The sequence below is a fragment of the Salvia miltiorrhiza genome, chromosome 8 (genome assembly GCF_028751815.1).
Source record: "Salvia miltiorrhiza cultivar Shanhuang (shh) chromosome 8, IMPLAD_Smil_shh, whole genome shotgun sequence".
Taxonomy (NCBI): domain Eukaryota; kingdom Viridiplantae; phylum Streptophyta; class Magnoliopsida; order Lamiales; family Lamiaceae; genus Salvia; species Salvia miltiorrhiza.
In genome coordinates this window covers 37,230,496-37,245,647 of record NC_080394.1, presented here as the reverse complement: position 1 = coordinate 37,245,647, position 15,152 = coordinate 37,230,496, and the positions used below count along the sequence as shown (strand labels likewise).

Below are 15,152 nucleotides of genomic sequence, written 5' to 3'. Positions count from 1 at the left end.
TACCGAAAATCCATTTTATTTCGCGGCCATCGTCAAAATTATGCATATAATTGAACACCAATATGCATAAAGGTAAACACAAATATGCATGACATTGGATAGAAATATGCATGGGAAAATATCAGTATGCAAACTCTCTGGTGTCTTTCACTATTGAATAATGCTATGCATATTTGTGTGTAACTTTATGCATATTTCTGTTTTTTTATGCATATTCGTGTTGAACTATATGCATAGTACTATGCGACACCGTCAGATAGCTCTCGCCGTTGGTCACTTGACGGGTCACATACTGATACTTTCTCATGTATATTTCTATCTAGCGTCATATGCATATTTGAGTTTATGTTTATGTATATTGGCTTATAATTATATGCATAATTTTGATGACGGCCGCGAAAAAAAATGAATTTTCGGTATATAAAAAAAAGAAGAAAAAATTTAAAAAATATAATATATATATATATATATATTATAATTTTCGAAATGATAATTTTACCCCTCCGTATTTTTTCCTTTGAAGGTCTTGGGAGGCTGTTGCCACGTGGCGCGCTCCTATTGCGCCATGTAGCCTCATTTGTGGCAGACCGCTAATTACTGCATACGATTATAAGGAAGTGGATTTACATGATCCACTTCATATATATATATGAAATATTCAATTCTAATGATTAATTATTAACAAAGAAAATAAATTCAAATTAAATGCTAAAGGTGATTATATTCCATAATTGAGTATAATCAACATAGTTCATAATTACATAATCAAACCAAATAGGAGAATTTTAATTAGGCTTTAATTTTAATTCATAATTACATAATCAAACCAAATAGGAGAATTTTAATTAGTGTTTAATTTTATTAGTTTGCATCAATTTCGCGACCACGTGTTAAACGTTCTAAACAGTATTATTATTATCAACGTGTTAAACGTTTAAAATTATAATATTATTATCCACGTGCAAATAGTTCATAACGGTACTGTACTATCTGCATGCTAAACGTTCTAAACAGTATTATTGTTATCGACGTGCTAAATGTTCAAAATTATAGTATTGTTATCCATGTGCTAAACGATATCATTGTTATCCACGTGCAAATAGTTCATAACGTTATTGTACTATCTGCATGCTAAACGTTCTAAACAGTATTATTGTTATCGACGTGCTAAACGTTCAACATTATAGTATTATTAACCATATGCTAAACGATATCATTATTATCCACGTGCAAATAGTTCATAATGGTACTATACTATCTGCATGCTAAATGTTCCAAACAGTATTATTGTTATCCACGTGCTAAACATTCAAAATCGTACTATTATTATCCACGTGCTAAACGATATTTTTATTATCCACGTGCAAACAGTTCATGACAGTGCTATACTATCCACATGCTAAATGTTCCAAACAGTATTATTGTTATCCACGTGCAGGGGCGGAGCCAGGGGGCTAGGGGGGACTAGAGCCCCCCCCCCCCCCCCCAAATTTTGAAAAAAAAAAAAAATTATTATATGTCTAAAAATGTTGTTATTATTGTTATTATATTTGTATTTTAGTAAAAAAATGTCTAAAATGTATTGAATGCCCCCCAAAAAAATTTAGTAAATGTTGAACTATATTATCTATGAAAATGTTATTATTATTATTATTATATTTGTATTTTAGTAAAAAATGTCTACAATGTATTGAATGCCCCCAAAAAAAATTTTAGTAAATGTTTTGAACTATATTATCTATGAAAATGTTGTTATTATTATTATTATATTTGAATTTTAGTAAAAAAATGTCTAAAATGTATTGAATGCCCCCAAAAAAAATTTTAGTAAATGTTTTGAACTATATTATCTATGAAAATGTTGTTATTATTATTATTATATTTGAATTTTAGTAAAAAAATGTCTAAAATGTATTGAATGCCCCCAAAAAAAAATTTAGTAAATGTTTTGAACTATATTATCTATGAAAATGTTGTTATTATTATTATTATTATTATTATATTTGAATTTTAGTAAAAAAATGTCTAAAATGTATTGAATGCCCCCAAAAAAAATTTTAGTAAATGTTTTGAACTATATTATCTATGAAAATGTTGTTATTATTATTATTATATTTGAATTTTAGTAAAAAAATGTCTAAAATGTATTGAATGCCCCCCAAAAAAATTTTAGTAAATGTTTTGAACTATATTATCTATGAAAATGTTGTTATTATTATTATTATATTTGTAATTTAGTAAAAAATGTCTAAAATGTATTGAATGCATCAACCAGGTGCAATTTAATAATAAAATAAAACACGAGACTAAATTAGGGAGTAGCATTTAGTTTAAAATATTGTACAGTAAAGCATGCGTAGATTCTCCTGAATTTCGATCTTAAGCTCAGGTGAGTCGTGGATAATGTGACTACAAATATTGATTGTAATTACACAAACTACGTGACCGTTATGTAGGAGATGCGTTGGACTCGTGACACCAACAAAAAGTTTTATCAAATAATACAAAAGAACATGCCAAATATTAAGCTTTATTGAAGATTGGGGGATTAAATGGTATGAATTAAATCAATATTCGCAAACAGAAAGTCACAAGTACAGTGTGACTTCAACATTCAAATAGTTGTAAATTTGACTGTCATTTAGCGCTTTTTTTTTTTTTCCCACAAAGGATCTCTTGTCTCATTTTTGGCAGTCCGGATCCTTATTTTTTATATTTGTTTTATAATTTTTGAATTAAAATTAATTATTAGAATTAATAATACAAGAGAGTGAATGTTTTTTTATTTCAATTTTTAGAACAAGTCATCTTTAGTGGGACAGATGGAGTATTAATTTTATTTTTATGGTGTATTTTCTTTAATTAATAAATTTATCATAGGAAAAGAAGAGATAAGACAACATTCACACTTTAAATCTCATCTTTCTTTTCTTCCATTTTCTATCAGAGAATTTCATCATTTTCCATCCATCTTTTTCACTTAAAGAAGAAATAATATTATCACACCAAAAATGAAGGGATAATATTATGCCTTCTTGGATTTAAATAAGGAATAAAAAATGGTCAAATTTGCCAATGAGGTCTACCTCAAGTGGCATAGCTGGAGCACCCAAAGACTCTCATCTGTGAAAGGTCTTTGGTTTAATTTCGCCTGCGAGCGGTGTAGTTTTTCATTTTTGTGTGGGTAGTGTTTTCTACCCTTGTGTGGGTAGTGGTCCTGCCTGCGTGAGATTATTTTTCGACCTTTGTGTGGTGTAGAGGTCCCGCATGCGTGCAGATTGCTTATTATATTTAGATACCTCTTGCAATTCTAGCTTATTATATTTAGATACTTCTTGTAATTTTAATTTTTTTAAAAAAATGGTCAAATTCAGTTTTGTAGGAAATGAAGAAAAATAAATGAGATACTTAAAGGGAGAAATTTTTGTTATTCCTCATTTTTCCATGATAAATTTATTAATAAAAAAACACACACCTTTATAATAAATAATTATAAAATAATAAAATTAATAATGATATACGGTGGAACCTAGTAAACTAAGGGGCATTGGCACTTCTTTTTCATTTTCTCTTTTTTCTTTTTTTTCTTCACTTTTTTATTAAGCTTTTAGAATTTGAGGTTGTTAAGGCTCGTGAGTTGTGAATTTAACAGGTAATACGGGGAGAGAATGTACGTGATCCGTGATCGTAACATTAATTTGAGGAATTCTTGTTACGAAATTGTCTCTAGCACAACTCTAGTGTGATATATAAACTAGTAGTTTATTATCTCCGCCCATCAATTTTTTCACTAATTTTTTATATCTTTTTTTTATATATAATTTTAATTCTTTTCTAAATATCGTCAAATTTAATTTATGAAGACATATTCAATATGCATATTAAGTTTAAGTTTGTAACAAGATCTTTAATATAGTATAAAAATCATAAAAAATGAATATAAAATAAATATGTTATTAAAATTTTAAAATAATTTATTTTCTTTTCCTTCGTTAAAATTTTACAACTTTTTTATTTATGTTTGTCTATAAAAATATTTATTTATTTATTTATTATGTGGAATAATCTATAATAATAATGTGTATATTAATTTTCATTATCAAATAATTTAAAATAATTTAGTAACTATAATTATCATTATATTTTATACATAATTGAAAATTATATTTTTAAATTTGGAATTTTATTGAGCAATTGATATTTTATGTTTAAATTATATTTTACATTTATTTATATTTTGTTTCTATTTAATATTTATATTCATTTATTTAAAATATCATTTAATTTTAATTTCGCCGTACATAGCACGGATGGTCGTAGTAGTTTAGTTTAATTACCAAATTAACACATTCTAACCTAAATAAACATTGTAAATATATACTAATTATATTTAAGTATTCATCATTTCTTTCTATTTAAATAAAATATTATTTTCCTTATATATTCTTAGTGACACACCTTCTACAATGATCAGGATAAATAAAGAGTCATGTTAATTATTCGAGACAAACAAATCGATTGTACTCAATTATAAATTAAATATTGTACTAATATCACGAACTAATGGGTTGAATATTACTTAAACTTAATCTTAGTTAGATATGTCAACGACACACTAAGTTAGGATGGAATTTGTAAGTAAAATTTAACTTAAGTGACAAAGTTGAGAAACCCAAAGACTATTCTTTATGAAAGATTTTGAGTTAAATTCCACCTACGTGCGATTAATTTTCCTATCTTTATATGGTGTAGAGGTCCCGCCTGCGAGCGGGTTGTTGGAATAAATGGCTTTATTAGTCCATAATTACTTTGTAATTAATGGAATTAAATGGTATATTTGGAATCTACATTTTGAGTAGATTAATTTGGTATATCTACTTGTTCAAATCTATTAAGAATTGAATGAGTAATTAATGCCCAAAGATAGCCATTGAAGATGGAAATGTGGAGTGTCATCCCACATTGGAAAAATAAAGAAGTTGAAAGCTATTTATAAAGTGCTCTCCACCATAAAGGAACAATCAAGTGTGCTCCTCTATGGTGGACCTTATGGTGCACCCAAGTGAGTTTTGACTTAGCCTTTTAAGGCTAAAACTCAATTCCTACGAGGAAGGTGCGAAGCACCTTTCGAGTCCGAGGCCGAGGCCGAGCACGTGCACGTCGCACTTGTCGCAATGGGCGCTTTGTAGGCGCACTTTGCACTTAGCTTTGAGGAGCCTTTAGTTTTGACAACTGAAACGGTGGCTCGTGTGACGTGGCAGTGACGTGGATCATGTGGCTCGGTGACGTGGCACCGCGTGGCGGATAAGGAATCTGGGTGGATGGGGTTGCTGACGTGGCAGCGGATGGATCAGGAGGTGGGGTGGTTGGCTCGCACCCCTTGACCGAACCAGTGTGATGGTTCGGACCACTGCTTGGTTCGAACAGACACCCCTCTGCAGACACCTCTTCATCGCACCCTTCCTACTCCTATAAATACAGCCCTGCAGAATGAGATTAAACACACCAACAATTAATTCAGATAATTAATTCGTTCATTCTGTCTTCTAGTTCATACTCAAGTCCCGAGTATTCTGTAGTTCGCCGGAAATTCGAGTTCCTAGTACAAGGTCTCGTATTCATTCAAACCGTTGTATCTTGGGGACATTTGCCATCGAACCGTGTGTACTGTGCGGGGCAATTTTGTCTTACGGAGAAAGAGTCCAACTCTTGCCTCGGTTCCTACATTCACATCGTTACTCTGTCCGCATTTTTTTTTTTTTTTTTGATCGAGAAAAAATTCATTTCATTAGAAGAGGTACCCAAAAAGATCTTACAAAATCGTTTTGATCAGCTCATTAGAGCACCAGCAAGAAAGATCCATCTCCTTTCCAACTATCCCGAAGATCTTATTCCAACACCACGTTCTAATTTTGATCTCCGTGACGATGTTCTTTGACTCCCATTCCATACGTTCAAACCGTTTCTCATTCCTTTTCTTCCAAAGAATCCAAACGCAACAAACCCAAATAGCAGACAATAGCTTTGTAATCTTTTTTTCTTTCCCGAAGTAAGAAAACGTACCAAAGTATCTTTATTAACACACTTTATTAACACACTTTATTAACTCTGTCCGCATTTCTACACACTTTATTAACACGGGTATCTTATTTAATTATATAATAAATACATTTTTGTGTGTGTAGATCATTTTATATGATGTGGAGGTCCCACCTGCGAATGAGTATCTTATTTGATTATATAATAAATACACATTTGTGTGGTGTAGAGGTTCCGCCTGTGAGCGAGTATCTTAGTATTTGATTATATGAATATCTTTTGTAATCCTAAAAAAAAAAAGTTAGGATGGTGTAAGTGTAAAGGTCCCACTTGCAAGCGAGTATCTTATTTGATTATGTAATAGATATTTCTTGTAATTCTGAAAAAAAAAAAAAAAAATAGGATGGTGCAGAGGTCCCGCCTACAAGCGAGTATCTTATTTGATTGTATAATAAATATGTCTTGTAATCCTTAAAAAAAATTAGAATGAATTTTTTTGAATCAAAATATACATAGCTTGATTCATTTATCGACATAAATTTATTTATTATTATATTAATTTCATTTCACAAAATTAGTCCCCGTAATTTTTTTTGAGATATCCTAACTTCATTTTTTTTTGAAGAATATGAATGTTTTTTTTACTAAAATAAAACTATTTAATATTTGTAAAAACAAATGAAGCAATAAATAAAGAAAAAAATAAAACATTTGCATATAAATTATATACGTATTAAAAATAAAAAAGTTGATTATTTTAATAGAACGAAAAAAGTACTCCATTTGATTTAGCTTTCAAGTAATAAATCCATATATGTAATTGTTATTCTAAAAGTGAAAGTAAATGGTAAACTCAACAAACAGAGTGCACGACTGAGAAGGAAATTTAGATGTTATCGCGATTGTTCTATTACATCATTTTTTTTTCTTTTACATAATTAAGATGTATGATTGTGAACAATAAATTGAAATAAGCCATAAAGAGTGTAATTTATTGAATTAGTTAATTCATTCATAAAATTTCAGATACATAAAAGTAAAACAAAGAGCATACGTAAAAACAGTGTTAAGAAATGCAATTACTCCCTCCGTCCCAATATTGTTGGCCACATTTCCTTTTTAGTTTGTCCCACTATTGTTGGCCACTTTCCTAAAATGGAAATATTTATCACATTTAATCTCTTATTTTATCACATTATCTCTCTCACTTTATCACTTTATTACATTCTCTCTCCTACTTTATCACATTCTCTCTCCTACTTTATTATTTTATTACCTTCTCTCTCATACTTTATCACCTTCTCTCTCCTACTTTATTACTTTTATACTATATTACCCACACACTTAAAATACTAATCTACAACTCCTTAATTCCCGTGCCGAAACAAAATGTGGCCAACAATATTGGGACGGAGGGAGTATGAGCCTTTACACTACTGTTAAGAAACTCTATTTGTTCAGACATTCTAAGCAGAAACAGAGCAAAGACCATAATTATTGGATTACAGAAAACTACAATAAATAATTACACAGTCTAATTTTTTTTTAATCTAATGGAGAAAACTACAAAAGTTATGCAATAAATACAATCTCATGAACTTGGATCATTCACAATTTCATCCTAAATCACACTACTGCTACTAACTCAATCTTAAAAGTTAAAACTATTCGTTACATTCAAACTCGTAACGCCAAAATACTGTAACTAAACGTCCTAAAAATATTCGTAAAATACTCCCCTGTTTCTCCAACAGCTGTTAATCTTATATAACACATAAATTACTTTAATATATCAAGACAACCAGTTTATACCAAATGAATTACGAGCATAGTAACTCGGATATAGTAGTTACTGTTATGAGTTTGCATGAATCATTTGTTCCTCGCATTGTGACAAAATAAGAAATAAATTAATTGATCATGCGAATGGCAGTTGGATCCCAGAAATATTAAGATATATGTTTATTCCATTACTAAATTTTGATTTATAGATTGATAAACAACAAGACGCGATAAAAGGACACTTAATCGACACGATATTTTTTTTATCTACTGACGACAGAGACTTAATTGAGACAAAGCATTTGGACTACCAATTCTCCTTTAAACTATAATTCTTGAAGGACGCTAATGATGAGCAAAACATATTATTGGTGGGCCTCCGCCTCCAATCTCATTTCTTGTTTTTCTTGGGGGCCTTAGAGGTGGTGGCGGCGGCGGAGGTGGACATATTGAGATCAGGGATGGGAGCTCCGACGGCGGCGGCCGCGGCGAGGCGCTGCTTGAGCTCAGTGAGGAGAGCCTGATTCTCCTGGTTGAGAAGCTCAGCCTTCTTCCTCAGCCTCTCATTCTCCTGCATGATGTAGCAGTTCTCCAAGTACAATTTCGAGTTCAGCTTTTCCATTTTCTGTAGAAATTGAGTGCACGAGTCAGACAATCATCATTGCCAAAGCAAATATAATATGATTATTACGATAATTTTTATATTTTTTTTGTCGTGTTAGTGAAATTAGACAAAAGGGTGTAAGAATATAAGGTAGTCCAAATATGCACTCAATTAAAAATGGATTCTTGCTTTTGTCGAATGCCGCTAAGACAAGAATAAAGTATTTATAAGGACAAAGATGGCATTAATGTGCCACAAAAGGGTAAAAGCCATGGTTTTGAGCACAAACTGTGAAGATCAGAGAGAGTGGAAAAACGTTTGATGAGAAAATGTAAGAAAAAACAGAGAGCATACTGGTGTTACTCACTCTCTGTTCATCTATGTGTGTGTGTGTGTGTTGCAGCATGCAGAGTAGTTGAGATTTTGGTTTGTTGGTGGGAAACAAGGATAACAAACCAAACTTCATAAGGTTTACTAGAAAAACGCAGCCATGTACAAGCCTTTTGCCTAACTTCCTTGGTGAAAGAATATATATATATAAGTATAACGACAGAGATAATATATATATTAAGAGAGAGAGAGAGAGAGAGAGAGAGAGGGGGTGGGCCTCTCTTATTGTAGCTTTTCTAAAAAGATCACCTTTTGGAAGGAGAGGAAGAAGAGTTGTTGGACGAGAAGAGCCTTTTTCTTCTTGAAATGGCAGTAAAAAGAAAGAAAGGAAGTTTTGTAGAAGTGTGACAAATGAGAGGCACAGCGGCTGAATATATATAGTGGAGAAAAGTAAAAAGAGAGGGAAAATTCACGTAGAGAGAGAGTGAGAGGGAGAAAGACAGAAGGGAAACACACTGCCACAATAATCATGCATGTGTGGGAGGGAAGGGTTGTGTGGGCAAGGAAAGGATTTTTAATGTTGTTGTTACCATTTTTCCATGATTATGATGATTAGCTCTCTTTTGGGGCCAGGGGTGATGGCGTCATGTGAATGATGAGAGGAGGAGGGCAGTCTCGGGATTTCGACGAGGGCATTTTGGGTATGATGCTGAGGGGGGGCTCGCCCCTCCCAAAGATTCGCAATGATGGTATGGATTGGTCCGAACCGACGTAGCCCATCATCACAACCACACTCTCCCAATCCCCATTCTCTTTTCTTTCATTTCCTTTTTCTTTTTCCACCCCCTTCATTAATTTCCTGCTATCATCACCTCCCCTTTACTCTATTTTATCTTTAATGCTATCAGTTTATAATCTCTTCTCTTCTTCTCCTAAATAATTACACACAACTTTTATTTTTGTTTCTATAGAGATTGTTGTAGGAAACAGCTTCTCATGGAGTATACAACTTTGATTAATCCTGTGTATTTTACTATCTAACTTTCATATTTATGGTATCTAATGATACAATATCTTACTTTTACTGTTATAATATGCAGTGATATCATTAATAAGGAGTATTGGATAAATTTATCTATGGAAAATGATGGATAACAAAAATTTATGACTTTAAATGTTTCCAATATTTGACGCAAAAATATTTTTCCTTCCTTATTTTCACTTTAAAGATGGACAATATTATTCCTATGGAGGGATAATATTATTCATCCATTAAGTGAAAATAAGGAAGAAAAATTAATAAACTTCTGTTTTGTGTAAAATATGGGAAAAGGAAAGAGATATTTAAAGGTATAAATTTTTATTAGCCATTCTTTTTTATGGATAAATTGATCCATCAAAGTAAATGCACCCTTAGGGCGTGTTTGATTTTGAATTTTACAGCATATTAGTTAAGTTAATACAGAGTACTAAAGAGTTTGGTATTCTATAACACTTATGCGGACGGCCCTGCAATATGTGAAGGCCTTGAGCTAAAAATTCGGATTACGTAGGATAATTAATACCCCCCCCCCTCGGATTACACAGGATAATTAATACGGCCTTGCAATTGTGTCCATTTTTAAACTTATCTAACCTAGAAATATGGATACCAAACGAAAATCATGATTAATTAACCATAATAGCAAACAACCAACCAATATTAGTAACACATATTTATCCATGCTAATAATCTAGTTTACTAACTATACTGACTAATCCCTTACCCAAAACCAAACACGCCCCTAATAGATAAAAATAGTAAGGGTAATTTCTTGTTTACTTTGTTGAATTGAAACTTTAAGATATTCCAAGGCCCTTGATTATTTTTATCATTCAAACTAATATTGTTTGATTCTTAGCGTTTACTTTGAAGGATTAGTTTTGATAGATAAAAATAGTAAGACTAATCCCTTGTTTACTTTATTGAATTGAAACTTTGGGATATCCCAAGGTCCTTGATTGTTTTTATCATTTAAGCTAGTTTTGCTTGATTTTTATCTCATCGAAAGAGTGAGATTGGAGTAATTCTATTCTTAAGGTGACGTTTACTTTTCATGATTGATAAAATGGATGATTGAATATTTTTATCTTCAATAGTAGGATTATTTCAATCTCATCCTTTTAATAGGATAAGAAAATCAAACAAAACAAGTTTAAATGATAAAAATAATTAAGAGCTTTGGAATATTTCAAATTTTCAATCAACAAAGTAAATAAGGGATTAATTAGCTTTAGTATTTTTATCTATCAAGATTAATCCTTCAAGGTAAACACTCTCTAAAAATAAAAATACTCAATTATTTATTTTATCAATCATGTAGAGTAAACGTCCTCTTACGAAACAACCAAACAAGCAATTACTTTACGGTTGAGGGTTGAGATTAAGCGCAAATAGCTATATTTATGATGAAAGATTTATCATTTAAAAAGTAAAATAATACTATAAATTAAGGTATGGCATTGCTTATCAAAAAAATTGATGACGGTTTGGTAAAGCCAGTATTCACTATAAGATTTAGGGAAGTATTACTTAAAGTAGAGTCGTTTAACGATAAATACTTAAGTACAGCTGGCTGTTTCCAAATTCAAAATTCTAGAACCTAGACTGATTTTGTAGCATGACTCATTTTAGATTTGAGTAATTATTTTCACTAATTGACAGCTTTAGGTCAATATGAGATATGGGGTTTTTGTTTGGAGATATTGTTTTGTGAATTTATAATACTATAATCGTGTTACATCAATATATATATATATAAGAGTGGACTAAAATAAAAATATATTTTAAAATATAAAATATGAACTATTTTCAATCTTTAGATCATCAAAATCTACAGTTAATTTATCATCTTTTTAGATGAATTCATGATCCTAGGTTCGAATCCCATAAATAGCAAAAAATTAATTTTCGCAGTTTATACATTTACACAACGAATTCATACACGTTTTACCTAAAATGTATGAATTCTATGTAGAACACGTATGAATTTGTTGTGTAACTGTATGAATTATGAACAATAAATTTTTCGCTACCTATGAGATTCGAACTCGGAACCATGAATTCATCCAATAAGGTGATGAATCAACCGTAGATCTTGATTATCTAAGGACTGAAAATGGTTCATATATATATGTGTGTGGTTCTAGAGAGAACTACATTATTTGTGAGAACCATCAAATCTAATGCATTCACTGTAAAAATTAATGCATTCGCTGTTAAAATTAATGAACTAAAAAAAAAAAAAAAATTGCTTCCTTCAGGATTCGAACCCAGGATCTGCATCCATCCAACAAGTTGATACATCAACCGTAGATCTTGATAATCGAATGGTTGAAAATAGTTCTCCGTTCTTTTTTTATTTATGGTTCTTTCTTGAACCTCTCCATATATATATATATATATATATATGAGAGGGCTAAAATAAAAGCACTTATTAAAATATAATATATAACCAATTTTCAGCCATTAGATCATCAAGATCTACGGTTGATTTGTAATCCTGTTGGATAAATTCGTGGTCCTGAGTTCGAATCTCAAAGGTAGCAAAAATTTATTTTTCACAATTCGTAACCTTGATGGATGAATTCATACGTATTCTACATAAAATTCGTACATTGAAAAACATTTTTATTTTTATTTTAAGAAGTGTTTTCACGGTAGCCCTTCCTATATATATATATATATATATATATATATATATATATAGGGGGCCGCTCCAATGAGACCCCCTAATTTTAGTGAAATCTAGGACACGATCTGGTGCGTTTATTTTATCAATCCTATGGCTGATATTGTATCTGGAGGGTGATTTTTTTTTTCGCAGGGTTCGAATCTTGGAGGGAGCAGAATATTTTAAATTTTGTTATTCATCAGTATATACTGCATTGTTCATCAGTATATACGGCCTGTTCATCAGTATATATGTCTTATTCATTACGAATTTTTTAAATTTTATTTTTCATCAGTATATACATCTTGTTCATTAGATATACGTTTTGTTCATTAGTATTATATATCTTATTCATTGTACTCATGTTACACGAAAAATAGGGGGTCTCACTGGAGCGCGCCCCTATATATATATATATATGGGAGTGCTCCTATGAGACCCTCTATTTTTAGTAAGATCTTAGACACGATCTCGGACGTTTATTTTATCAATCCTATGACTGATATTGTACCTAGATGACGAATTTTTTTCTCAGGGTTCGAATCCTGGAGGAAGCGAAATATTTTAAATTTCGTTATTCATCAGTATATACTGCATTGTTTATCAGTATATATGTTATATTTATTCAAAAATAAAGATCTCAGTGTCTCACGAAAAGTAAGGGTCTCATTGAAGCGCACCCCTATATATATATATATATATATATATATATATATATAGGGTTGGCTTCAACAAAAACAGCCCCCTAGATAGAGAAAGGAGACGGACCCTTGTTCGTTAGATCATAATTGATTAAGGGACGAGATTTAAAGTTAGTATAATTACTGAAATAATTTTTTAGCTCGAATTAAGATATATTTCGTTCTAAAAGGTCAATCAAGTAAAAACACTGTTAAACACAATTCAGCAAGATTCATATAATCCCTACAATCACTCCCCTTCCAAATCCATACCAAATCTTAATTCATATCAATGGGATTTCATTATAGGTATCGGTTTATTTTCAATTTCAATACTGATAATCGTAGTATATTTATTATTTGTGATTCTACGCTAGTCGACGAACCCTCGATCAGTATCTGGAATCGCCGATCAAGCAAGTCTGCCTTCGACGATCGAATTGGTCATTCCATTGATAGATTCGACGAACAGAGGTTAGTAATGTTACTTGTTGATGATAACGGTGAGAGATTCTAAATATTTCTGGCTCGTTCGTAACTCAGGAGAACATATTCTTTTGTGATTATTTATGTGATATTTAAAGGTTGTTAATTTTCTATTGTTAGTTGTAAATGTTATTCCAAAGAGACGAAGTTGAATTAGATACAAGAATTTAATCTTGCACAACCTATATATTTACACAGCTATGGGAACACTGACAGTCGAGGATATCAAAAATAGCAGAATTGATCAACTGAAGAAATTCAGCAATTGGGATCAGATCAAGGCTCCTGGTCTCAACTCGTCTATGTCGATGAGCGACCTAGTGAGCCATCTCGAGAATAGGATATTAGAACAGGGTACGTCTGACAATCCTACTATCTCGAGTGAGGAATGGAAGAGTCTTCAAATCTTGGATGACATAAAACGGTGCTTGTTTAGTGAAACCCAACACTTGCCAGCCTCGGATGAGAAATCTCTCATGTTCAGGGTCGATTCTCTTTGTTGCCTCCTTCATAATGATGCCCCAGCAGGTTCCAGCGTGCAGCTTAAAAGGGACAACAACCTTAATCTGTCATTGTTGCAAAAGGGAGGAGATGAATCGAGTAGTGATGGCTTTCTCTCTACGGAAAAGAGAGCTGGAGTTGGTGACGTCCATAACGAGGAACCTGAAGATGTCTCTGGCCCCAACCAGGCGTCGTCCATGTCAAGGAAAGACTCGGTTGGAGAGCTGCTGCTTAATCACCCTAGGATATATAGCTTCTCTACCACAATTCTTGTTCAACATTTCTGAAGACTACGAAAACCAAGCTAGATGAGTCGGAGGCCGGGGGTGCGCATGTCTCAGTAATTTGTACATGGGTGTAGTTGTATGTTTGGTGTCAACATTTGTGTAGTTTGAGGATTCGGAAATTAAGATTGATGATGAATCCTGTAATTATTTATGTTTTGAAATTGGTATCATATTTCTGCTTTTGTTTCTTGTTATGATAATCATTCTGCTCAAATCTGTACTTTTCTCATCCTACTATGATACTCTTATGTTGTAGGAATAGAACACAGCCCATTTATTTTATTTAACTTTGGACCTTTATTGTGGCCCAATGTAGAGCTTATTTGTGCCCTTGACCATTTCTTTTGTGGTTAGCAACAGAACACACGATTTATGGGAGTGGGGTGGGAGCTGCCTCTTCATCTTGAATCCCATCATCTCCACCATGCAGCGACTCCATTAAATAGCAGGGAACGGCTGCTATTTCTTCCATCCACACAAGCAACAATTTTTCTTTTACCTTACACAACTCACATACTTCTTCTTCTCTTCTTGAACTACAAAGCGTCTCCACTCCGTCTTCTACGAGTGCACGTAATTGACGGATTGCTGTGTTAACCTTGGGAAGCGTTCGGCAACGAGACTTGACACCAAAGGGTCTGCCGAGATTGCTTTTAAGGCAGCGGTGCGCCGCGGCACAGTTTCGATTCTTGTTTCTCTTCTTCTACTCTGTTTTGCAGGTTCGGGACTT

The 15,152-nt window shown here is 32.2% G+C and overlaps 2 protein-coding genes across 4 annotated transcripts; one reads left to right on the top strand and one right to left on the bottom strand.

Moving 5' to 3' along the window:
* Positions 1–7,986: 7,986 nt before the first annotated feature.
* LOC130996589 (protein LITTLE ZIPPER 3) lies at positions 7,987–9,286 on the bottom strand. 3 transcript variants are annotated; one of them, XM_057921883.1, is made up of 2 exons: positions 9,065–9,286; positions 7,987–8,446 (listed from the first exon to the last, which is right to left on the bottom strand). In XM_057921883.1, exons 1-2 carry the CDS (start codon positions 9,284–9,286, stop codon positions 8,213–8,215), a joined length of 456 nt encoding a protein of 151 aa, XP_057777866.1. In that variant the 3' UTR covers positions 7,987–8,212. The 3 variants fall into 3 exon arrangements, with proteins under 3 accessions (XP_057777866.1, XP_057777868.1, XP_057777869.1); XM_057921885.1 differs by lacking the exon at positions 9,065–9,286 and adding an exon at positions 8,793–8,965; XM_057921886.1 differs by lacking the exon at positions 9,065–9,286 and adding an exon at positions 8,780–8,916.
* A 4,068-nt stretch (positions 9,287–13,354) lies between these two features.
* On the top strand, positions 13,355–14,622 carry LOC130996588 (uncharacterized). The gene is made up of 3 exons (XM_057921882.1): positions 13,355–13,457; positions 13,526–13,622; positions 13,873–14,622. Exon 3 carries the CDS (start codon positions 13,937–13,939, stop codon positions 14,420–14,422), a length of 486 nt encoding a protein of 161 aa, XP_057777865.1. The 5' UTR covers positions 13,355–13,457; positions 13,526–13,622; positions 13,873–13,936; the 3' UTR covers positions 14,423–14,622.
* The last annotated feature ends 530 nt before the right edge of the window (positions 14,623–15,152 follow it).

Coding starts and splice junctions, on each gene's coding strand:
- LOC130996589 (XM_057921883.1), bottom strand. CDS start 9,286: ATGATTATTGTGGCAGTGTGTTTCCCTTCTGTCTTTCTCCCTCTCACT. Junction 8,447..9,064: donor TCTTCCTCTCCTTCCAAAAG/GTGATCTTTTTA, acceptor CAATTTCTACAG/AAAATGGAAAAGCTGAACTC.
- LOC130996588 (XM_057921882.1), top strand. CDS start 13,937: ATGTCGATGAGCGACCTAGTGAGCCATCTCGAGAATAGGATATTAGAA.